We start from the raw sequence: 24,102 nt of genomic DNA, 5'->3' as shown, positions 1-24,102 counted from the left end.
GCCTGGGAGCATGAGAGGAGGCCGGGCCCCGTGAGGGGAGGCTGGGAACCCGAGGGGAGGCTGGGAGCTGAAGGGGGGACCAGGGTGTGCAAGGGGAATTAGGGAGCACAACAGGAGGCCGAGAGCAAGAGGGGAGGCCGGAAGCAAGAGGGGAGGCCGGGAGTGAGAGGGGAGGCTGGGAGTGAGAGGGGAGGCCAGGCCCCGTGAGGGGAGGAGCTGGCCACACCAGACCCATCCTCACAGCACCCCTCACTCTGGCAGATGGCCAAGATCTACAGCTCCGTGCCCGGCTACGAGGGCGTGAAGATCCTCCGCATTGTGCCGGCAGCCTCCAGCAGGCGGGGAGCACGGGTGTGCAGGGCTGGGGGAGACTCCGCGTCCTCCCCCGTGGGCACTGGGCTCAACGTGGACCACGAGGTCATCTTCAGAACCACCGCCAGCCCCAACCTGACCGAGGAGTTCCAGAACAAGACGAAGGAGCTGGTGCAGAAGCTTCAGGAGACTGCCGACAGCCAGGGCGACTGTGAGAACGACTCCTGTGGGTGTTCTGTCCTCCCTCCTCGCCCCCCGACCCCTCGGGGAGGCCCCAGGGAAGGTTCCCTGACAGCCTCTCTCTCCCCGCAGCCATCGTCTGCTTCAAGGTGCCACCCAGTCCCATCATCAAGAACATGACGGAGTCCTCTTCATTTGACGGTGAGGCCTGGGTGGCCAGGGTGCCCCCATGGACCCCCCCCATGCACCCCCTGAGCCCCCTATGTGCCCCACCAGCCCCTACACACCCCACCACCCCTTTTGACCCCCTCCCGTGCCCCCTCCTCAGCACTGTGCCAGCAGCGGGCGCCCGTCGGCTACCAGGACTACTACTACGCGCAGAACATGAGCAACATCATCCGCTGCGTCACCAACTGCACGGCCAACACGCCCGGCACCATCGACTGCCACCATGGCGAGTGCCGCGTCACCCGTGCCGGGCCACAGTGCTTGTGAGTGCCACCACGCGTCCCTCTGTGCCCACCCCCCGGCACCCTGGGAGCACTGGGCCTCACTGTTCCTTGTCCCTGTTCCTTGTCCCTGCAGCTGCCAGGATGAATTGCTCTACTGGTACACGGGCACCCGGTGCTCCGGGCGTGTCAGTAAGGTGGCCACCGGGTTGGGGGTGGTGGTCACGGTGCTGCTCGTCGCCTGCATCACCCTTGCTGTGCTGCTTGTGATACGGAGGAAGGGCAGGAAGAGGTAGAGGGGCAGAGATGGTTGGGGTGGATTGGATTGAGTTGGTTGGGTTGGGTTGAGGTGAGTTGGGTTGGGGTGGTTTGGTTTGGATGGCTTGGGGTGGTTAGGTTGGGTTTAGTAGGTCTGGGTTTAGTAGGGTTGAATGATTTGGGGTCTTTTGGGTTTGTTCGGGGTGGTTGGGTTGGGTTTAGTTGGTTTGGATGGTTTGGGGGTCTTCTGGGTTGGTTGGGTTGGGGTGGTTTGGGTTGGGTTTAATGGGTTGGATGGTCCGGGGTCTTTTGGGTTGGTTGGTTGGTGACGGACACGTGGGCTGGTGGCAAACACCTGGTCTTGGTTTGGGTTCAGAATTGGGTTGTTGGTGGACATCTGGGAAGGCTTGGGGGGGGGGGGGGGGGACAGCCCCCTTCTTTGTCCTCCTGCCCCCTCCGAGCCCCCTGGCGCTGTCCCCCAGGAACACTTCGGCCACCGTTGAGGAGAGCTGGTATGAGAACAATGGCGGCACCTGGACGGCATCCGACGGCTTCGTCCTCAGCAACATCAACGCCACCGACCCAGGTTGGGAGGGCTACGGGGGGCAGCACTGGGGGGGCGGTGGGACCACAGCTGCTCCCCCAACCACACCACTCACCTTACTGCTCCCCACCCATATCCCCAACAGGCGGCAGCCTACGGAGCTTCACGGCCTCGCTGGAAGGAGTGAATACCGACATCCCGGTGGGTGCTCCTCCAGACCCGTCCCCCCCCTGCACTCACCCCTCCCCCCGGCACTCACCCCCCATCCCACAGACCCATCTCACCTCCGTCCCCTTCTCTTTTCTCTCCACTCCCCTGCAGATGCAGATTGCCAGACCCTCACTGCGACCCCAGTTGTGACCCAGGTATGTGGGGCAGGGGAATGTGGGGTGGGAACACAGGGTGTGGGGCTGGGGTGGGGGCAGAGGGATGTGGGGCAGAGCGCTGTGGGGCAGAGGTATGTGGGAGCCAAGAATCTTCTCAATGCTTCTCCTCCAAGGTCTTCGCTGGCCCTTCCTCACCTCATTGCCCACCAGGACCTCCAGGACCTTCTCAACGATGTTGATTCCAAGGACAATGTTGCCTCCTCCTCACCTCATTGCCCACCAGGACCTCCAGGACCTTCTCAATGACACTGATTCCAAAGGTCATCGTTGGCTTCTCCTTACCTCATTGCCCACCAGCACTTCCAGGACGTTCTCAGCGATGCTGATTCCAAGGACAATGTTGCCTCCTGCTCACCACGGTGCCCACAGAAGTAATCTGGGAAGAAGCAGATGTGGATGGGAACAATTTGGGAAGACTCAGCCAGGAGTCAACCTGGAGAGACCCAACCGGGAGACACAACCATGGCTGGAAGTGCTCTTGGAAGACACAATCATGACTTGAAATGCACTTTGAAGACTGAACCATGGCTCCAAATGCTCCTGGAAGGCCCAGCCATGGCTGGAAATGCTCTGGGAAGACCCAACCATGTTTGGAAGCAATCTGTAGGACCCTGGCGGAGCTGGAAGTGGCCCAGGACAGCCCAGCAGTGACTGGAAATGGGCTTGGCAGGAGCTGGGTGCGTTTGTTTGTTCAGCGAGGAGGAGGAAACACCTGTGTTTGCAGATCCTGGCAGTGAGGGACAGGATTCCTGGCCAGCGCCTGCCCATCCCACTTATGGATGGGAAATCCCAATAAAAATTCTGTGGATCCCAACAAAAATTCTGCTGCTGCCACTGGCCCCATGCCAGCCGTGGTCACAGGGGACGTCGGGGCCGGGGTGGGAACTGCCCAACTGTGGCCCCCTTGTGGGTGCAGCTGGTGGGGTCCATCTGGGTCCTTCTGGGGGGTCTCCACCAGTGGTGGGGGCGACCAGAACCCACAAATCCCCAGCCCCAGGTCTCAAATTTGAGTCGGATTTGCCCCAGATCCCCCCAGCCCTACAGGTCCTGGCAGCTCCCTGGGCTTTGGCACCAGCAAATGGGAGACGTTGGGGACAGGGGATATGGTGGATGGAGATGGGGGTCACCAGGGATGGGGATGGAGATGGGGGACATCAGGAATGGGGGGACATCACTGATGGGGTTGGGGGACACCAGGGACATGGATGTGCTCCCAAATTGCCCCAAATGTCTCAAAAATGGACACCCCCCCCCCCCAATACCTCTCATGACTCCTGCCCCCCCCACCCAGCACCGTGGGGTGCTGTGGACAGGGGTTGGGTGGCGGCACCCATGGGGGCGCCCTTTGGCAGGGGATGGTGGCACTGTGTCCTTGTCCTCATGGTTCCCACGGGGAGGGGTGGAGGGAACACGCAGGGCTCGCGTGCCAGGGTGGGGCCCCCCCCCCGCCTTTTTCTGCACCGCCGCCCTGTGCTAAAATTAGCACCGGTGTCGCCTCAGTGTCAGCCATAACACCCTTAGGTGGCATTGACGTCAGCGGCTGAGGCGTGGGTGGGGGCAAAGTCCAGGAGGCTCCGAAGCTGCCCTATAAGGGCGGGGGGGGGGGGGGGGGGAGGGGAGAAACGGTCCTGGTCTCTCTGCGTCAGGGGGAGGGACAATGGGACACGAGGTGGGGGTCCCCTGTGGGGGGGGAGAGGGGGGGGTCCCAAGAATGAGGAGGGGGGTCCCATGGAATATAAGGTGGGGGTCCCGGGTGGGTGCTGTCCTGTGGGTGAGATTCCCATGGGAAACAAGGATGGGGAGGGGACTATGGGGGGGGGGGGGATCATGGGTGGGGGGTTTTCCCATGGGGGTCTTGAGGAAGGGTCCCCACAAGCTCTTCTCCCCCCCCTCCCCCCCCCCCCCCCCCCCCCAATCCACAGGAGGCGTTCTCTGCACTGTAATGCTCCAAATGACCCAAAATCCCATGTTTTTTATGGGGAACGCACCACCCCGAAATGCTGAGGCTGGGGGGGCTTTTCCAGGGACCCCTCCCCCCCCCGTTCCCCTCCCCGCCCCACTCCCCTCCCCTATTCCCCCCCCCTTTTCCCCAAGGAATTAACAGCCCTGTGCATGCCAGAGCCATCCCAGTACAAACCAGTGACACCAGTGACTTGGTAGTTATTTATTTGGAATTGGGGGGGGGGGTCCAGCCCTATGCATGAGGGAGGGGGGGGATCCTGACCCTTAAAGTGACCTATGGGGGGGGGGGGCAGCCCTGAAATGAGGTCATGGCCCCCCAAAGTGAGGTCATCACCAGGAGAGCAGGGCCAGGACCTGTATGTGCAAGCAGAGGTGGGGGCCAAATGAAGTGCTACAGGAAGGGTGGGGGTCATGACCCTAAAAGGGAGGGTCACAATCCCCAACTTGAGGTCATGACCCCCCCAAAAGTAGGGAGGGTATCCCACAGTGCTGTGCGGGTCCCTGGGTGGGGGGAAAGCCTCCTGGTGTCCTCCCCTCCTTGCTCAGAGCTGCGTGGCGATCCTCTCTGGCCTCTGCATTTGGACCTGGAGGGGGGTATTTTTTTGGGGGGGGGAGGGGATCACATGGTGAGGCTGTGAGTGGGGATGGGGGTCATGTGACCCCCCCCCCCCCCGGGTTCCTCCACCTGTGACCCCCCCCTCCCCCCCCGGGAGGGGGGTGAGGGGACCCACTTTTACCGAGGTGTCCACGGACTTCAGGTCAACCCACATTGTATAATGGGCACCTTTGGGGCGATGGAGCTCCACGGGGGTGCCCTGGGTGCGGGGGTCCCTCCCACCCCTCCCCCCCTTCACCCCATCGTACCTTCATTTTGGATGATGAACTGCTCTGGGTGGGCTCCAGCTTTCATTCATTTCCTCATACCAGTTCTCCTTGTCCTCCTTCAGGTCGCTGGCACTGGAATGGGATGGGATGCCGTGGGACTGTGACACTGGGGGGGGGGGGGGGGGGGGGCAGGAGGCACTGGGGGGGGCAGCAGGCACCGGGGGGATCCAGGAGGCACCAGGAGGGCCAAGCCCCTACCCATTGGGGCCACCAGAGGTGGGGCCAAGCAGCACAGATGGGTGTGCTTGAGAACCTCCATGGATGGCAACTCTACAACTGGAGACTCCATGGATGGAGGAAATCCATGGGTGGAGGACATCCATGGGTGGAGGACAACCATGGGTGGAAGGTCTACCACAGATGGAGGATCTCAACCACCGCCCGGGCTTTCCCGTCCAGCTGCCTCTCCCTCACCCCACCCACCACCCACCATCAGCCCTTCCTCCAGGTCCCCTCTTGTGCCCACTGCCTCCTCCCCCCCAGTTCTGCAGGATCCCCCCACCTCTCAGATGACTTTGGCCTCTTGGCCCTGAAGAGGAAGATGGTGAGAACGAGGATGACCAAGCACAAGGCCGCCACGGCCACGCTCAGACCCACGGTCATCTTGCTGACCCGGCTTTTGCACCGATCACCCTGGTACCAGTAGAGGTTGGTCTCACGGCAGCTGTGGGGAGGAGATGAGAGGCTGAGCACGGTGCCGAGACCCTCACCCCAGCCCCTGGTCCTTTGGTAGGGCCAAGAGCACCCGTCAGGGCCCTGGAGGTGTCCCTGGGGGTGTCCCCATGGTCCTTACAAGCACTGGGGGCCGCTCAGGGTGAGCTGGCACTGCCCCTCGTTGCAGTCGATGGTGCCAGCGGTGTTGGCCGAGCAGTTGGACACACAGCTGAGGCCGCTTTTGGTGGTGTTGGGGTAGTAGAAGTCCTCGAAGCCCTTGGGTGCAACCTGGCGGCAAAATGCTGTGGAGGGGATGGGGGTTGGCCAGGGGGAGATGCCTCTGGACCCCCACCCATGGTTTACTACAAACAACCCACCCCACGGGCTCACCTGTTGCATTGAAGTCAAATGAGGTTTGGGTGATCATCACTTCAGAGGCGTTGAAGCAGAAGCTGCCTGGGAAGGAGAGGGAGAGGCCGTGTGGAAGAGCTCCTAGGCCTCAGGGATCCCCAGGGCATGAACCCTGTCCCCGGAGGCCCCAACTCTGCCCCAGGCCTAGGCCTGAATGGATCCCCAGGGCCTCAACCATTTCCAGGATGCCCCAGCCCTGTCCAAAGGGCCCCAAGCCTGTCCCCAGAGGCCACAACCTTGTCCCCAAGGCCAGGCCCGAATGGTTCCCCAGGGCCCCAACCCTGTCCTCAGAAGACTCCAACCATGCCCCCAAGGATCAGGCCCGAAGGGGTCCCAAGGGCCCCAACCCTGTCATGGAGGGCACAACCCCATGACAGAGGGCTCCAATCCCATCATGGAGGGCCCCAACCCCATCCCAGGGGACCCCAACCCTGTCCCTGGGGGGGCAGAGGCTCACTGTTGTCAGTGCAGTTTTCCTGATGGGCCGCTGCTTGGACAATCTCCTCCTTCACATTCTTGGTGACATTATTGATCTTCTCCGTGGTATCGGCGGTCACCAGCAGAGCGACGATGACAGCGTGATCCACCATGATGCTGCCGTTCCTGAGGGAACACCCCAATGGCCATTGGTGCACCCCCAATGCCAGTTGGAGCATCCCAATGTCTCCTGATCATTGACCAGCATGAGGCCAGTTGGAGCACCTCAATGCCTCTTGGAGCACCCCAATGCCCACTGGAACACCCCAATGGCAGTCCGAGCACCCCAAAACCCTCTCCCAGAGGCCAGCAGCCCAACACTCACGACAGACTCAGGATCTCGATGCCCTGGTAGCCTTCAATGTTGCGGTAGAAGACGTCCATCTGGAAGAGAAGGAGGCTGCAGGCTGAGTATCAGGGCCCCACTCCCTTCCCTCTCATGTTCCTTCCCCACCTCGGGGATTCCACAAACAAGCACACCCCTAATGAGGACGGAGAAGACCCCATGGGGGAACTAGCATTGTCTCACCTGCTGGGTGAAGCTGCGGACGAAGTTCTGGTAGGCTTTGGAACTTTTGTTTCGGAGGTCCTCGGAGAACTCCTGGTTGGTGACCCGCAGCTCCACGCTCACGGACACGTTGGTCTCTTTGGGGGAAGGCAGGAGATGGGACTCAGGAGCAGAAGACAACCCCAGCATGACCATGGGCATTGCTGCTGAGCCCTGCAGGGCACTAACAAGCCTTAGCGGCCCCAACCAGCCTCACCTGGGCACTCCAGCCTCTGCTTATTGCTGCAGAGGGAGTATTTAAGGGCAGGCCCCCAGGCCTCTGGAGCTGTGCTAAGGGGGGACCTGATCTTTGGCTGCCACTGTTTGGACCTCAGCTGTGGTCACCTGCCCCATGCTTCTCCTTGCGCCTTTGGGTGCTGTGGGACCTTGTGGTGGTTGGGGAACTTCTTACTCGCACCTTGGGGTGCTGTAGGACCTTGTGCTTGTTGGGAAACACCTTGCCCACAACGTTGGGTGCTCCATGATAACGCCATGGTTAGAAAACTCACTGCCAACACGTTAGGGTGCTATGTGTTCGTGCCCTGCTCAGAAACCATGCCCTCCCCGTGAGGAAGCCCCCCTCCTGGTTCTTCCCAGAAGATTTGCCCCCCCGTGGTCTGAAGGTGGGCGCAGATGGCTCCTTACCCGCTTTGGTCTCAATACTGCTCTCGCCGTAACTGCAGGTGTTGCCGGTATATCCCGGGGGGCACACGCATTGGCCATTGACCCAAGTGCCTCCATTTTCACAGACCCCTAGAAAAGACGAGGTGAGTTGGGGCTGGGAGGTGCAGGCCGAGGAACCTGCCCTGTGGGCAGCCAAAGGTGGGAGGGGTGGTACCTGGGGTGGTGGTCGTGGTGGTGGTGGAGTGAGTAGTGGTAGTGGTGGTCAGGCTCGAGGTGGTGGTGGTGGTCGGACTCGAGGTGGTGGTGGTGGTCAGGCTTGTGGTAGTGGTGGTGGTGGTCGGGCTTGTGGTGGTGGTGGTGGTCGGGCTCGAGGTGGTGGTGGTGCTCGAGCTCGTGGTGGTGGTGGTGGTGGTGGTCGGGCTCGAGGTGGTAGTGGTGGTTGGGCTCAAGGTGGTAGTGGTGGTCAGACTTGAGGTGGTGGTGGTGGTCAGGCTTGTGGTGGTGGTGGTGGTGGTCGGGCTCAAGGTGGTGGTGGTGGTCGGGCTCGTGGTAGTGGTGGTGGTGGTTGGGCTCAAGGTGGTGGTTGTGCTGGTTGGGCTCGAGGTGGTTGTGGTGGTGGTGGTCGGGCTCGAGGTGGTGGTGGTGGTGGACGGGCTCATGGTGGTGGTGGTGGTGGTTGGGCTTGAGGTGGTGGTGGTGGTGGTGGTTGGGCTCATGGTGGTGGTGGTTGGGCTTGAGGTGGTGGTGGTTGTGTTTGGGCTTGTGGTGATCGGGCTTGTGGTGGTGGTGGTGGTGGTTGGGCTTGTGGTGGTGGTTGTCGGGCTTGAGGTGGTTGTGGTGGTTATGGTCATAGTTGTGGTGGTTGGGCTCAAGGTGGTGGTGGTGGTGATCGGGCTTGTGGTGGTGGTGGTTGGGCTAGAGGTGGTGGTGGTGGTGGTTGTGGTGGTTGGGGTCGTGGCTGTGGTGGTCAGGCTCGAGGTGGTGGTGGTGGTCGGGGTCGAGGCTGTGGTGGTGGTCGTGCTCGAGGTGGTGGTGGTGGTCGGGCTCGTGGTGGTGGTGGTCGGGCTTGAGGTGGTGGTGGTGGTGGTCGGGCTTGTGGTGGTGGTGGTGGTGGTCAGGCTCGTGGTGGTGGTGGTGGTGGTCGGGCTCGAGGTGGTGGTGGTGGTGGTGGTCAGGCTCGAGGGGGTGGTGGTTGTGGTTGGGCTTGTGGTGATCGGGCTTGTGGTGGTGGTGGTGGTTGGGCTTGTGGTGGTGGTGGTTGGGCTTGAGGTGGTTGTGGTGGTTGGGGTCATGGTTGTGGTGGTCGGGCTCAAGGTGGTGGTGGTGGTGGTGGTCGTGCCTGAGGTGGTGGTGGTGGTGGTTGTGGTGGTTGGGCTCAACGTGGTGGTGGTCGGGCTCGAGGTGGTGGTGGTGATCAGGCTTGAGGTGGTGGTGGGGGTCTGGCTCGAGGTGGTTGCGGTGGTGGTGGTTGGGCTTGAGGTTGTGGTGCTGGTCGGGCTCGTGGTGGTGTTGGTGGTCGAGCTCGAGGTGGTGGTGCCTGCATACAAGATGAGTGCAGCTCAGCCAAATCCCCCCTGGCGTTATCACCTCTCAGATGTGGGCGAGGACTTCCCTGTTCCCTTCCCTTCCTCGCAGTCCAGTTTCTCGCCTCTCCTCCTGGTCACCCTCCCACGTGAGCTGCCTGCACTTTGCCCCCTGCAGCAGCCCCACCTTGCCCTCCAACTTTCCCTTTTCCCCGTCCTTCCTTCCCTGTGTCCTCACCCCTCCACCTTCTGCCTCCCTTTCACTTTCTCCCCACGCCCTCCCCGTGCCCATTCACACACCCGTGGGGTGTGCAAGGCGCGGTGGGGTGAGGACGCACGCGGGCACCTTGGGAGTTTAACGTGAGGACAGACAGCCGGGAGGACAAATTCTTGGCCTCCACTCCCCCTTGTCACTGCCGGCACCCCAGGGAAGGGAGTTGTGTGGTGTCCCCCTCCCCGTCCCCAATGTCCTTCTCTCCATCCCTGTCCCCAGTGTCCCTGTCCCCATCCCCGCCAGTATGGTGTCACGTCAGGCTGTGGAGGCTGATTTTCCCTGAGCGTCCCCAACACACCCCAAGAGAATGTCTCAGGGGAGGCTGCCCCCTTCCCACCCCCCACGACTGTGTTTCGGTGCCCCCTGCCTGGGCTGCACTCACCCGCTGCCACCCCGTAGAGGAGGAGGAGGAAGAGGAGGAGGAAGGCCCGGGTGCAAGACCCCATCTTGGCAACCCCCAGCCCCGCGGTGCCGCCAGCAGCATCCCGGTGAGGAGCCATGCCTGAGGCAGGAGTGGCAGTGGGGAACTTTGCCCCTCTGCAGGGAGGAGCCACGCATCCTCACCTCGGGCTGCCCCAGGGCAAGGAATTAACAGCCCCAGGCATGCTGCAGCCATCCCAGTACAAACCAGTGCCATCAGCAACTGGGTAGTTATTTCTGGGGAATTGGAGCAGGTCCGGCCATCCCCGTACAAACCAGTGACACCAGTGACTTGATAGTTATTTATTTGAATTGGAAAGGGTCCAGCCCTATGCAGGGGGAAGGGGGGATCCTGACCCTTAAAGGGACCTATGGGGGGGGGGGGGGGCAGCCCTGAAATGAGGTCATGGCCCCCAAAGTGAGGTCATCACCAGGAGAGCAGGGCCAGGACCTGTATGTGCAAGCAGAGGTGGGGGCCAAATGAAGTGCTACAGGAAGGGTGGGGGTCGTGACCCTAAAAGGGAGGGTCACGATCCCCAACTTGAGGTCATGACCCCCCCCCCAAAAGGAGGGGGGTATCCTAAAGTGCTGTGTGGGTCCCTTGGCGGGGGATAGCATCCTGGTGTTCCCCGCTCCCTGCTCAGAGCTGAGTGGTGATCCTCTCCGGCCTCTGGATGTGAACCTGGGGGGGATTTTTTGAGGGGGGGAGTCACATGGTGAGTCCATGAGAGGGGTGATGGTGCCCCCCCATATGTTCCCCCCTCCTCGGGTGGGTGGGGGACCTACCTGTGCCGAGGTGTCCACGGACTGCAGGTCAACCCGCATGGTGTCCTCACGGGCACCTGTGGAGTGAAGGAGCTCAACGGGGGTGCCCCGGCTGGGGGTCCCACCAACCCCCCATCCCATAAGTGTGTTCCCCTCCCACCCCAACCCCATACCTTCATTCTGGATGGTGAAGCCCCCAGGGAGGCTCCAGTTTTCATCCTCTTCCTCATAGCAGTGCTGCTTGGTCTCCGTCAGGTCGCTGAACCTGGGGGGGTATAGAGGCTGTGACATCGGGAGTGGGTCTGGAGGCAACTGGGGGGTCTTAGAGGCACCGGGGGGGGCAAGCCCCACTCCATCAGGACTACCAGAGGTGGGGTCAAGCACCATGGATGGGTGCACTTGAGGACTTCCATGAATGGAGACTCTACAACTGGAGACTCCATGGAGGACCTCCATGGACAGAGGAGGGCCTCTACTTGTGGAGGTCCTCCCATGCCTACTGCCTCCCCTCCCCACCCCCCGGGGTTTCCCCACCTGTCTGACAACTTCTGCCTCTTGGCCCTGAAGAGGAAGGCGGCGAGGATGAAGATGACCAAGCACAAGGCTGCCACGGCCAGGCCCATGCCCACGGCCATCTTGCTGACCCGGCTCTTGCACCGATCGCCCTGGTACCAGTAGAGGTTGGTCTCACGGCAGCTGTGGGGAGGAGATGTGGGGCTGAGCGCGGTGCTGAAACCCCCGGCCCGGCCCCTGGTCCTTTGGTGGGGACAAGAGCACCCGTCAGGGCCCTGGAGGTGTCCCTGGGGGTGTCCCCATGGTCCTTACAAACACTGGGGGCCGCTCAGGGTGAGCTGGCACTGCCCCTCGTTGCAGTCAATGGCGCCGGCGGTGTTGGCCGAGCAGTTGGACACACAGCTGAGGCCGCTTTTGGTGGTGTTGGGGTAGTAAAAGTCCTCGAAGCCCTTGGGTGCGACCTGGCGGCAAAATGCTACGGAGGGGATAGGGGTTGGCCAGGGGGAGATGCCCCTGGACCCCCACCCATGGTTTACTCCAAACAACCCACTCCGCGGGCTCACCCGTTGCATTGAACTCAAACGAGGGTTGGGTGATCGTCACTTCGGAGGCATTGAAGCAGAAGCTGCCTGGGAAGGAGAGGGAGAGGCCATGTGGAAGAGCTCCTAGGCCTCAGGGGTCCCAAGGGCCCCAGTCCTGTCCCCAGAGGCCCCAACTCTGCCCCAGGCCTAGGCCTGAATGGATCCCCAGGGCCTCAACCATGTCCAGGATGCCCCAACCCTGTCCAAAGGGCCCCAAGCCTGTCCCCAGAGGCCACAACCTTGTCCCCAAGGCCAGGCCTGAATGGTTCCCCAGGGCCCCAACCCTGTCCTCGGAAGACTCCAACCATGCCCCCAAGGCCTAGGCCCGAAGGGGTCCCAAGGGCCCCAACCCTGTCATGGAGGGCCCCAACCCCATCCCTGGGGACCCCAACCCTGTCCCTGGGGGGCAGAGGCTCACTGTTGTCAGTGCAGTTTTCCTGATGGGCCGCTGCTTGGACAATCTCCTCCTTCACATTCTTGGTGACATTATTGATCTTCTCCGTGGTATCGGCAGTCACCAGCAGAGCGACGATGACAGTGTGATCCACCACAATGCTGCCTGGCCTGAGGGAACACCCCAATGGCCGTTGGTGCACCCCCAATGCCAGTTGGAGCATCCCAATGTCTCCTCATCATTGACCAGCATGAGGCCAGTTGGAGCACCCCAATGCCCACTGGAACACCCCAATGGCAGTCCGAGCACCCCAAAACCCTCTCCCAGAGGCCAGCAGCCCAACACTCACGACAGACTCAGGATCTCGATGCCCTGGTAGCCTTCAATGTTGCGGTAGAAGACGTCCATCTGGAAGAGAAGGAGGCTGCAGGCTGGGTATCAGGGTCCCACTCCCTTCCCTCTCACGTTCCTTCCCCACCTCGGGGATCCCACAAACAAGCACACCCCTAACGAGGACGGAGAAGACCCCATAGGGGAACAAGCAGCGTCCCACCTGCTGGGTGAAGCTGTGGACAAAGTTCTGGTAGGTGTTGGAGCTTTTGTTTCGGAGGTCCTCGGAGAACTCCTGGTTGGTGACCCGCAGCTCCACGCTCACGGACACGTTGGTCTCTTTGGGGGAAGGCAGGAGATGGGACTCAGGAGCAGGAGAAGACAACCCCAACAGCCTGAGCATTTCTGCTGAGCCCTGCAGGGCACTAACAAGCCTTAGTGGCCCCAACCAGCCTCACCTGGGCCCTCCAGCCTCTGCTTACTGCTGCAGGAGGGGCATTTAAGGGCAGGCCCCCAGGCCTCTGGAGCTGTGCTAAGGGGGGACCTGATCTTTGGCTGCCACTGTTTGAACCTCAGCTGTGGTCCCCTGTCCCATGCTTCTCCTTGCGCCTTTGGGTGCTGTGGGACCTTGTGGTGGTTGGGGAACTTCTTACCCGCACCTTGGGGTGCTGTAGGACCTTGTGCTTGTTGGGAAACACCTTGCCCACAACGTTGGGTGCTCCATGATAACGCCATGGTTAGAAAACTCACTGCCAACACGTTAGGGTGCTATGTGTTCGTGCCCTGCTCAGAAACCATGCCCTCCCCGTGAGGAAGCCCCCCTCCTGGTTCTTCCCAGAAGATTTGCCCCTCCGTGGTCTGAAGGTGGGCGCAGATGGCTCCTTACCCGCTTTGGTCTCAATACTGCTCTCGCCGTAACTGCAGGTGTTGCCCGTATATCCCGGGGGGCACACGCATTGGCCATTGACCCAAGTGCCTCCATTTTCACAGACCCCTAGAAAAGACGAGGTGAGGTGTGGCAGGGAGGTGCAGGCCGAGGAACCTGCCCTGTGGGCAGCCAAAGGTGAGAAGGGTGGTACCTGGGGTGGTGGTCATGGTGGTGGTGGAGCGAGTAGTGGTAGTGGTGGTTGGGCTCGAGGTGGTAGTGGTGGTCGGGCTCGACGTGGTGGTGGTGGTTGGGGTCGTGGTTGTGGTGGTGGGGCTCAAGGTGGTGGTGGTGGTGGTTGGGGTCGTGGTTGTGGTGGTCGGGCTCACGGTGGTGGTAGTGGTGCTCGGGCTCGAGGCTGTGGTTGTGGTCGGGCTCGAGGTGGTGGTGGTGGTCGGGCTCATGGTGGTGGTGGTGGTGGTGGTCGTGCTTGAGGTGGTGGTGGTGGTCGGGCTCGACGTGGTGGTGGTGCTTGGGGTCGTGGTTGTGGTGGTCGGGCTCGAGGTGGTGGTGGTGGTGGTTGTGGTGGTTGGGGTCGTGGTTGTGGTGGTCGGGCTCGAGGTGGTGGTGGTGGTGGTTGTGGTGGTTGGGGTCGATGCTGCGGTGGTCGTGCTCGAGGTGGCGGTGGTGGTGGTGGTGGTGGTTGGGGTCGTGGTTGTGGTGGTCGGGCTCGTGGTGGTAGTGGTGGTCGGGCTCGTGGTGGTGGTGGTGGTCGGGCTCGAGGTCGTGGTGGTGGTTGGGGTCGTAGTTGTGGTGGTTGGGCTCAAGGTGGTGGTGGTGGTTGGGGTTGTGGTGGTGGTGGTCGGGCTCGAGGTGGTGGTGGTGGTGGTCGGGCTTGTGGTGGTTGTGGTCGGGCTCAAGGTGGTGGTGGTGGTCGGGCTCATGGTGGTGGTGGTTGGGCTTGTGGTGGTGGTGGTGGTGGTTGTGGTGGTTGGGGTCGTGGTTGCGGTGGTCGGGCTCGAGGTGGTGGTGGTTGTGGTGGTTGGGGTTGATGTTGTGGTGGTCGCGCTCGAGGTGGCGGTGGTGGTGGTGGTGGTGGTTGGGGTCGTGGTTGTGGTGGTCGGGCTTGAGGTGGTGGTGGTGGTGGTTGTGGTGGTTGGGGTCGTGGTTGTGGTGGTCGGGCTCGAGGTGGTGGTGGTGGTGGTTGTGGTGGTTGGGGTCGTGGTTGTGGTGGTCGGGCTTGAGGTGGTGGTGGTGGTTGTGGTGGTTGGGGTCGTGGTTGTGGTGGTTGTGCTCGAGGTGGTGGTGGTGGTGGTGGTCGGGCTCGAGGTGGTGGTGGTGGTCGGGCTCAAGGTGGTGGTGGTGGTCGGGCTCGTGGTGGTGGTGGTTGGGCTCAAGGTAGTGGTGGTGGTGGTTGGGGTCGTGGTTGTGGTGCTCGGGCTCGAGGCTGTGGTGGTGGTCGGGCTCGAGGTGGTGGTGGTGGTCGGGCTTGTGGTGGTGGTGGTGGTTGGGCTCATCGTGGTGGTGGTGGTCAGGCTCGTGGTGGTGGTGGTGGTGGAGCTCATGGTGGTGGTGGTGGTTGGGGTCGTGGTTGTGGTGGTTGGGGTCGTGGTTGTGGTGGTTGGGCTCGAGGTGGTGGTGGTGGTGGTTGTGGTGGTTGGGGTCGTGGTGGTGGTGGTCGTGCTCGAGGTGGTGGTGGTGGTGGTTGTGGTGGTTGGGGTCGTGGTTGTGGTAGTCAGGCTTGAGGTGGTGGTGGTGGTCAGGCTCGTGGTGGTAGTGGTGGTCGGGCTCAAGGTGGCGGTGGTGGTGGTTGTGGTGGTTGGGGTCGTGGTTGTGGTTGTCGGGCTTGAGCTGGTGGTGGTGGTCGGGCTCGTGGTTGTGGTGGTGGTCGGGCTCGAGGTGGTGGTGGTGGTTGGGGTCGTGGTTGTGGTGGTCGGGCTCAAGGTGGTGGTGGTGGTGGTTGTGGTCGTGGTTGTGGTGGTCGGGCTCACGGTGGTGGTAGTTGGGCTCAAGGTGGTGGTGGTGGTGGACGGGCTCGAGGTGGTGGTGGTGGTGGTTGTGGTGGTTGGGGTCGATGTTGTGGTGGTCGCGCTCGAGGTGGCGGTGGTGGTGGTGGTGGTGGTTGGGGTCGATGTTGTGGTGGTCGCGCTCGAGGTGGCGGTGGTGGTGGTGGTTGGGGTCGTGGTTGTGGTGGTCGGGCTCGAGGTGGTGGTGGTGGTTGTGGTGGTTGGGGTCATGGTTGTGGTAGTCAGGCTTGAGGTGGTGGTGGTGGTCGGGCTCGTGGTGGTGGTGGTGGTCGGGCTCGAGGTCGTGGTGGTGGTTGGGGTCGTAGTTGTGGTGGTCGGGCTCAAGGTGGTGGTGGTGGTTGGGGTTGTGGTGGTGGTGGTCGGGCTCGAGGTGGTGGTGGTGGTGGTCGGGCTTGTGGTAGTTGTGGTCGGGCTCAAGGTGGTGGTGGTGGTCGGGCTCATGGTGGTGGTGGTTGGGCTTGTGGTGGTGGTGGTGGTGGTTGTGGTGGTTGGGGTCGTGGTTGTGGTGGTCGGGCTCGAGGTGGTGGTGGTGGTGGATGGGCTCATGGTGGTGGTGGTTGTGGTCGGGCTCAAGGTGGTGGTCGTGGTGGTCGGGCTTGAGGTGGTGGTGGTTGTGGTCAGGCTCATCGTGGTGGTGGTGGTCGGGCTCGAGGTGGTGGTGGTGGTGCTCGGGCTCGAGGCTGTGGTGGTGGTCGGGCTCGAGGTGGTGGTGGTGGTTGGGCTCGAGGTGGTGGTGGTGGTCAGGCTCGTGGTGGTGGTTGTGGTCGGGCTCGTGGTGGTGGTGGTGGTTGGGCTCATGGTGGTGGTGGTGGTCAGGCTCGTGGTGGTGGTGGTGGTGGTGGTGGGGCTCGTGGTGGTGGTGGTGGTTGGGGTCGTGGTTGTGGTGGTTGGGCTCGAGGTGGTGGTGGTGGTGGTTGTGGTGTTTGGGGTCATGGTGGTGGTGGTCGTGCTCGAGGTGGTGGTGGTGTTGGTTGTGGTGGTTGGGGTCATGGTTGTGGTAGTCAGGCTTGAGGTGGTTGTGGTGGTCGGGCTCGAGGTGGTGGTGGTGGTCTGGCTCAAGGTGGTGGTGGTGGTGGTTGGGGTCGTGGTTGTGGTGGTTGGGCTCGAGGCTGTGGTGGTGGTCGTGCTCGAGGTGGTGGTGGTGGTCGTGCTCGAGGTGGTGGTCGTGGTGGTCGGGCTTGAGGTGGTGGTGGTTGTGGTCAGGCTCATCGTGGTGGTGGTGGTTGGGCTCGAGGAGGTGGTGGTGGTCGTTTTGGTCGTGGTTGTGGTGCTCGGGCTCGAGGCTGTGGTGGTGGTCATGCTCGAGGTGGTGGTGGTGGTCGGGCTCGAGGTGGTGGTGGTGGTGGTTGTGCTCGAGGTGGTGGTGGTGGCGGTCGGGCTCGTGGTGGTGTTGGTGGTCGAGCTCGAGGTGGTGGTGCCTGCATACAAGATGAGTGCAGCTCAGCCAAATCCCCCCTGGCGTTATCACCTCTCAGATGTGGGCGAGGACTTCCCTGTTCCCTTCCCTTCCTTGCAGTCCAGTTTCTCGCCTCTCCTGCGGGTCACCCTCCCACGTGAGCTGCCTGCACTTTGCCCCCTGCAGCAGCCCCACCTTGCCCTCCAACTTTCCCTTTTCCCCGTCCTTCCTCCCCTGTGTCCTCACCCCTCCACCTTCTGCCTCCCTTTCACTTTCTCCCCACGCCCTCCCCGTGCCCATTCACACACCCGTGGGGTGTGCAAGGCGCGGTGGGGTGAGGACGCACGCGGGCACCTCGGGAGCTTCACGTGAGGACAGACAGCCGGGAGGACAAATTCTTGGCCTCCACTCCCCCTTGTCACTGCCAGCACCCCAGGGAAGGGAGTTGTGTGGTGTCCCCCTCCCCTTCCCCAATGTCCTTCTCCCCATCCTTTTCTCCATCCCTGTCCCCAGTGTCCCTGTCCCCAGTGTCCCTGTCCCCATCCCTGCCAGTATGGTGTCACCTCGGGCTGTGGAGGCTGATTTCCCCCGAGCGTCCCCAACACACCCCAAGAGAATGCCTCAGGGGAGGCTGCCCCCTTCCCACCCCCCACGACTGCGTTTCGGTGCCCCCTGCCTGGGCTGCACTCACCCGCTGCCATCCCGCGGAGGAGGAGGAGGAAGAGGAGGAGGAAGGCCCAGGTGCAAGACCCCATCTTGGCAACCCCCAGCCCTGCGGCGCTGCCAGCAGCATCCCGGTGTGGAGCCATGCCCGAGGCAGGAGTGGCAGTGGGAAACTTTGCCCCTCTGCAGGGAGGAGCCACGCATCCTCACCTCGGGCTGCCCCAGGGCAAGGAATTAACAGCCCCAGGCATGCTGCAGCCATCCCAGTACAAACCAGTGCCATCAGCAACTGGGTAGTTATTTCTGGGGAATTGGAGCAGGTCCGGCCATCCCCAGACAAACCAGTGACACCAGTGACTTGATAGTTATTTATTTGAATTGGAAGGGGTCCAGAACTATGCAGGAGGAACGGGGGATCCTGACCCTTAAAGGGACCTGTGGGGGGGAACACCCTGGAAATGACATCATGGCCCCCCAAAGTGATGTCATCACCAGGAGAGCAGGGCCAGGACCAGTATGTGCAAGCAGAGGTGGGGGCCAAATGAAATGCTACTGGAAGGGTGGGGGTCATGACCCTAAAAGGCAGGGTCACGACCCCCAACTTGAGGTCATGACTCCCCCAGAAGCAGGGGGGGTATCCCAAAGTGCTGTGTGGGTCCCTTGGCGGGGGGGTAGCATCCTGGTGTTCCCCGCTCCCTGCTCAGAGCTGAGTGGTGATCCTCTCTGGCCTCTGGATCTGGACCTGGGGGGGATTTTTTGAGGGGGGGAGTCACATGGTGAGACCATGAGAGGGGTGATGGTGCCCCCCCATATGTTCCCCCCTCCTCGGGTGGGTGGGTGGACCTACCTGTGCTGAGGTGTCCACGGACTGCAGGTCAACCCGCATGGTGTCCTCACGGGCACCTGTGGAGTGAAAGGAGCTCAACGGGGGTGCCCCGGCTGGGGGTCCCACCAACCCCCCATCCCATCATCCCATAATGGGAGTCAGTAGGTTCCCCCCCCTAACCCCATACCTTCATTCTGAATGGTGAAGCCCCCAGGGAGGCTCCAGTTTTCATCCTCTTCCTCGTACCAGCGCTGCTTGGTCTCTGTCAGGTCTCTGGACCTTGGGGGCATAGAGGCTGTGACATCAGGAGTGGGCCTGTAAGCAACTGGGGGGTCTTAGAGGCACCGGGGGGGGCAAGCCCCACTCCATCAGGACCACCAGATGTGGGGCCAAGCACCACGGATGGGTGCAATTGAGGACTTCCACGAATGGAGACGCTACAACTGGAGACTCCATGGAGGACCTCCACGGACCGAGGAGGACCTCTACTTGTGGAGGTCCTCCCATGCCCACTGCCTCCCCCTCCCCACCCCCGGGTGTTTCCCCACCTGTCCGACAACTTCTTCCTCTTGGCCCTGAAGAAGAAGGCAGCGAGGACGAAGAGGACCAAGCACAAGGCCGCCACGGCCAGGCCCATGCCCACGGCCATCTTGCTGACCCGGCTCTTGCACCGATTGCCCTGGTACCAGTAGAGGTTGGTCTCACGGCAGCTGTGGGGAGGAGATGTGGGGCTGAGCGCGGTGCCGAGACCCCCGGCCCGGCCCCTGGTCCTTTGGTGGGGACAAGAGCACCCGTCAGGGCCCTGGAGGTGTCCCTGGGGGTGTCCCCATGGTCCTTACAAGCACTGGGGGCCGCTCAGGGTGAGCTGGCACTGCCCCTCATTGCAGTCGATGGTGCCGGCAGTGTTGGCCGAGCAGTTGGACACGCAGCTTAGGCCGCTTTTGGTGGTGTTGGGGTAGTAGAAGTCCTCGAAGCCCTTGGGTGCAACCTGGCGGCAAAACGCTGTGGAGGGGATAGGGGTTGGCCAGGGGGATATGACCCTGGACCCCCACCCATGGTTTACTGCAAAGAACCCACCCTGCGGGCTCACCCGTTGCATTGAACTCAAATGAGGTTTGGGTGATCGTCACTTCGGAGGCGTTGAAGCAGAAGCTGCCTGGGAAGGAGAGGGAGAGGCTGTGTGGAAGAGCCCCCAGGCCTCAGGGGTCCCCAGGGCCCCGGTCCTGTCCCTGGAGGCCCCAACTCTGCCCCAGGCCTAGTCCCAAATATGTCCCCATGTTTCCAGCATCCAACCATGCCCCGAAGGCCTAGGCCCAAAAGGGTCCCCAGGGCTCCAGCCACATACAGGAAGCCCCAACCCCATCCCCAAGGCCCCAACCCTCTCCCCACGGCCCCAATCCCATCATGGAGGACCCAAACCCAGGAGGCCACAACATTGTCTCCAGAGGCCACAGTCTTGTTCCCAGAGGCATGAACAGTTCCCCAGGGGCCCAACCCTATCCCCGGAAGACTCCAACCATGCCCCCAAGGCCTAGGCCCAAAAGGATCCCCGGGGCTCCAGCCACATCCAGGAAGCCCCAACCCCATCCCCAAGGCCCCAACTCTTTCCCCAAGGCCCCAACCCTGTCCCCACGGCCTCAACCCTGGCATGGAGGGCCCCAACCCCATCCCTGGGGACCCCAACCCTGTCCCTGGGGGGCAGAGGCTCACTGTTGTCAGTGCAGTTTTCCTGATGGGCCGCTGCTTGGACAATCTCCTCCTTCACATTCTTGGTGATGTTATTGATCTTCTCCGTGGTATCAGCGGTTACCAGCAGAGCGACGATGACAGTGTGATCCACCACGATGCTGCCTGGCCTGAGGGGACACCCCAATGGCCGTTGGTGCACCCCCAATGCCAGTTGGAGCATCCCAATGTCTCCTCATCATTGACCAGCATGAGGCCAGATGGAGCACCCCAATGCCCACTGGAGCACCCCAATGGCAGTCTGAGCACCCCAAAACCCTCTCCCAGAGGCCAGCACCCCAACACTCACGACAGACTTAGGATCTCGATGCCCTGGTAGCCTTCAATGTTGCGGTAGAAGACGTCCATCTGGAAGAGAAGGAGGCTGCAGACTGGGTATCAGGGCCCCGCTCCCTTCCCTCTCACGTTCCTTCCCCACCTCGGGGATCCCACAAACAAGCACACCCCTAACGAGGACGTAGAAGACCCCATGGGGCAATGAGCAGTGTCACACCTGCTGGGTGAAGCTGCGGACGAAGTTCTGGTAGGTGTTGGAGCTTTTGTTTCGGAGGTCCTCGGAGAACTCCTGGTTGGTGACCCGCAGCTCCACGCTCACGGACACGTTGGTCTCTTTGGGGGAAGGCAGGAGATGAGACTCAGGAGCAGAAGACAACCCCAGCATGACCATAGGCATTGTTCCCAAGCCCCACAGGGCACTAACAAGCCTTAGCGGCCCCAACTGGGCTCACCTGGGCCCTCCAGCCTCTGCTTATTGCTGCAGAGGGAGCATTTAAGGGCAGGCCCCCAGGCCTCTGGAGCTGTGCTAAGGGGGGGGGCCTGCTCCTGATCTGCTTCTGGCTGCTGCTTGGACCTCAGCTGTAGTTCCCTGCCCTATGCTTCTGCCTGCACCTTTGAGTGCTGTGGGAGTGGTTGTGATATTTGGAGAGCTCCTTACTCACATCTTTTGGTGCCCGAGGACAAGACAGTGGTTGGAGAACTCCTTACCCACACCTGTGGGTGCTGTAGGACCTTGTGCTGGTTGGGAATCCCCTTGCCCACAATGTTGGGTTCCTCAGGATAACACTCAGGTTGGCGAACTCACTGCCAACACCTTTGGGTGCTGTGGACCCATGCCCTGGTTGAGGTCCATGCCTGTGGCCATGGTCACTCCTGACTTGCCCTCCCTGTAAGGAAGCCCCCCTCCTGATTCTCCCAAGAAGATCTGCCCCCCCGTGGGCTGGAGGTGGGCGCAGACGGCTCCCTACCAGCTTTGGTCTCGATGCTGCTCTCGCCGTAACTGCAGGTGTTGCCCGTATATCCCGGGGGGCACACGCATTGGCCATTGACCCAAGTGCCTCCATTTTCACAGACCCCTGGAAAAGACCGTGTGAGGTGGGGCTGGGAGGTGCAGGGTGAGAAACCTGCCCTGGGGGCAGCTAAGAGTGGGAGGGACAGTACCTGGGGTAGTGGTGGTTGGGCTCGTGGTTGTGGTCGTGGTGGTGGTGGTCATGGTCGTGGTGGTGGTAGTGGTCGGGTTCGTAGTGGTGGTGGTCGGGTTCGTAGTGGTGGTGGTCGGGTTCGTAGTGGTGGTGGTGGTCAGAAGCGTGGTGGTGGTGGAGAGTGTGGTTGCGGTGGTGGTGCCAGTGGTGTTCATGGTTGTGTTGGTGGCACCAGTGGTCATCATAGTGGTAGCTGTGGGACTGGTGGTAGTGCTGGTGCCAGGGGTGGTCATTGTGATGGCTGTGGTGGCAGTTGTTGGGACGGTGGTGGTACCAGGAAAGGTTATGGGGCTGGTGGTGGCACTGGTGGTGGTTGTGGAGTTGTTGGTGGCTCCAGAAGCGGTTGTGGGGCTGTTGATGGTCATGGTGACAACTGTGGGGCTGGTGGTGGTGCTGGGAGTGGTTGTGGCATTGGCCGTGGCGCTGGTGGTCGTTGTGGCACCTGTGGTGGTTGCAGTGCTCCCAGGGCTGGTGGTGGTAGCAGGGAAGGTCGTGGATAGGGTGGTGGTGCTGGTGGTGGTCGTGGGGACGGTGGTCATTCTGGTGGTGGTTGTGGGGCTGTCGGTGGTGCTGAAGGTGGTCGTGGCATTGGTTGAGGCACTGATGGTGGTCGTGGCATTGGTTGTGGTGGTGGTTGTGGGGACACCTGTGATGGTCGTCATGGGGCTGACAGTGGTGCTGGGGGTAGTCGTGGCATTGGTTGAGACGCTGGTGGAGGTCGTGGCGCTGGTGGTGGTCGTGGGGACACCTGTGATGGTGGTCGTGGGGCTGGCAGTGGTGCTGTACGTGGTCGTGGCATTGGTTGAGGCACTGGTGGTGGTCGAGGTGCTGATGGTGGTTGTGGGGCGGGCAGTGGTAGGGGTGGTACCCGGGGTGGTCAAGGGATGGGTGGTGATGAGGGTGGTAGTGTAAGGGAGAATTGTGGTGGTGGTCGGGATTGGGTTGGTCGTGGCTGGGTGGCTAGGGCTGATGGAGGTGGTCGCTGTGGTGTAAAATGCACAAGTGGTGGTGCTGGTCGCGGTGGTGGTTGTGGTGGGGGCCATGGTTGTGGGCACTGAACTCGTGGTTGCTGTGCTAGGAGAAGTGGTGGGTGTGGAAGAAATGTCTGGAGAAGTGCTGGTGGCGGTTGTGAGGGCACTGGAGCCAGTGCTTGTAGGGATGCTGGTGGCAGTGCTCGTGGGGCTGCTGGTGGGGGTGGCAGAGGAGTCAAGGGGTGAGGGGGTGACAGAGGAGGTCAGGGTTGAGGTGGAGACAGAGGAGCCAGGAGTTAAGGTGGAGACAGAGGCGGTTGGGGTAAGGGCAGAGGTGGAGGAGTCAGGGATCGAGGCGGGGGAGGAGGAGGTCGGAGTTGCTGTCAAAGTGGTGGGGTCCGGGGTCACAGTGGAGGTAGTGGGGTCTGGGGTAACAGTGGAGGGGTCCAGGGTCATCAAGGTGGAGGAGTCTGGACTTGTTGGGGTGGAAGGGTCTGGGGTCTTAGAGGTGAAAGGGTCTGGGGTCGTCGAGGTGGAAGGGTCTGGGGTTGTCGAGGTGGAAGGGTCTGGGGTTGTCGAGGTGGAGGGGTCTGGGGTCGAGGTGGAGGGGTCCGGGGTCATAGAGGTGGAGGGGTCCGGGCTCGAGGTGGAGGGGTCCGGGGTCAAGGTAGAGGGGTCCGGGGTCATAGAGGTGGAGGGGTCCGGGGTCGAGGTAGAGGGGTCCAGGATTGAGGTGGAGGGGTCTGGGGTCATAGAGGTGGAGGGGTCTGGGGTCATCGAGGTGGAGGGGTCTGGGGTCATAGAGGTGGAGGGGTCCGGGGTCATAGAGGTGGAGGGGTCTGGGGTCATCGAGGTGGAGGGGTCTGGGGTCATCGAGGTGGAGGGGTCTGGGGTCATCGAGGTGGAGGGGTCCGGGGTCATCGAGGTGGAGGGGTCCGGGGTCATAGAGGTGGAGGGGTCCGGGGTCATAGAGGTGGAGGGGTCCAGGGTCGAGGTAGAGGGGTCCAGGGTCGAGGTGGAGGAGTCCGGGGTCATAGAGGTGGAGGGGTCCGGGGTCATAGAGGTGGAGGGGTCTGGGGTCATCGAGGTGGAGGGGTCTGGGGTTGAGGTGGAGGGGTCCGGGGTCGTCGAGGTGGAGGGGTCCGGGGTCGTCGAGTTGGAGGGGTCCGGGGTCGTCGAGGTGGAGGGGTCCGGGGTCGTCGAGGTGGAGGGGTCCGGGGTCATAGAGGTGGAGGGCTCCGGGGTAGAGGTGGAGGGGTCCGGGGTCGAGGTGGAGGGGTCTGGGGTCGAGGTGGAGGGGTCCGGGGTTGAGGTGGAGGGGTCTGGGGTCATCGAGGTGGAGGGGTCTGGGGTCATAGATGTGGAGGGGTCTGGGGTCGAGGTGGAGTGGTCCGGGATTGAGGTAGAGGGATCCGGGGTCATAGAGGTGGAGGGGTCCGGGGTCATCGAGGTGGAGGGGTCTGGGGTCATCGAGGTGGAGGGGTCCGGGGTCATCGAGGTGGAGGGGTCCGGGGTCGTCGAGGTGGAGGGGTCCGGGGTCATAGAGGTGGAGGAGTCCGGGGTCATAGAGGTGGAGGAGTCTGGGGTCATAGAGGTGGAGGGGTCTGGGGTCATAGAGGTGGAGGGGTCTGGGGTCATAGA

The 24,102-nt window shown here is 62.2% G+C and overlaps 4 protein-coding genes across 4 annotated transcripts; 1 reads left to right on the top strand and 3 right to left on the bottom strand.

The window, feature by feature from the left end:
• Positions 1–261: 261 nt before the first annotated feature.
• On the top strand, positions 262–2,019 carry LOC308184580 (mucin-3A-like; the record flags this gene model as incomplete). Its single annotated transcript, XM_080571782.1, has 4 exons — positions 262–538; positions 625–693; positions 821–1,233; positions 1,682–2,019. 3 exons carry the CDS (start codon positions 262–264, stop codon positions 985–987), a joined length of 513 nt encoding a protein of 170 aa, XP_080427908.1. The 3' UTR covers positions 988–1,233; positions 1,682–2,019.
• A 2,327-nt stretch (positions 2,020–4,346) lies between these two features.
• Positions 4,347–7,932, bottom strand: LOC308184575 (mucin-3A-like). The gene is made up of 10 exons (XM_080571777.1): positions 7,904–7,932; positions 7,711–7,818; positions 7,048–7,163; positions 6,844–6,902; positions 6,499–6,644; positions 6,021–6,086; positions 5,770–5,932; positions 5,479–5,640; positions 4,956–5,048; positions 4,347–4,675 (listed from the first exon to the last, which is right to left on the bottom strand). Exons 4-9 carry the CDS (start codon positions 6,900–6,902, stop codon positions 4,958–4,960), a joined length of 687 nt encoding a protein of 228 aa, XP_080427903.1. The 5' UTR covers positions 7,048–7,163; positions 7,711–7,818; positions 7,904–7,932; the 3' UTR covers positions 4,347–4,675; positions 4,956–4,957.
• Positions 7,933–10,476: 2,544 nt separating this feature from the next.
• Positions 10,477–13,621, bottom strand: LOC308184584 (mucin-3A-like). The gene is made up of 11 exons (XM_080571786.1): positions 13,569–13,621; positions 13,376–13,483; positions 12,713–12,828; positions 12,509–12,567; positions 12,184–12,329; positions 11,748–11,813; positions 11,497–11,659; positions 11,206–11,367; positions 10,845–10,936; positions 10,693–10,748; positions 10,477–10,588 (listed from the first exon to the last, which is right to left on the bottom strand). Exons 1-11 carry the CDS (start codon positions 13,582–13,584, stop codon positions 10,547–10,549), a joined length of 1,026 nt encoding a protein of 341 aa, XP_080427912.1. The 5' UTR covers positions 13,585–13,621; the 3' UTR covers positions 10,477–10,546.
• Positions 13,622–17,803: 4,182 nt separating this feature from the next.
• Positions 17,804–23,025, bottom strand: LOC308184572 (uncharacterized protein). The gene is made up of 11 exons (XM_080571774.1): positions 21,450–23,025; positions 21,257–21,364; positions 20,506–20,621; positions 20,302–20,360; positions 19,977–20,122; positions 19,357–19,422; positions 19,106–19,268; positions 18,815–18,976; positions 18,454–18,545; positions 18,288–18,343; positions 17,804–18,182 (listed from the first exon to the last, which is right to left on the bottom strand). The coding sequence occupies exons 1-11, from the start codon at positions 22,915–22,917 to the stop codon at positions 18,141–18,143; spliced, it is 2,478 nt and encodes an 825-aa protein (XP_080427900.1). The 5' UTR covers positions 22,918–23,025; the 3' UTR covers positions 17,804–18,140.
• Between the last annotated feature and the right edge of the window lie 1,077 nt (positions 23,026–24,102).

The sequence above is a fragment of the Anser brachyrhynchus genome (assembly GCF_964034855.1).
Source record: "Anser brachyrhynchus genome assembly, chromosome: 37".
Taxonomy (NCBI): Eukaryota; Metazoa; Chordata; class Aves; order Anseriformes; family Anatidae; genus Anser; species Anser brachyrhynchus.
The sequence above is the reverse complement of the archived record's forward strand: the minus strand, read 5'-3'. Positions and strand labels throughout refer to the sequence as shown.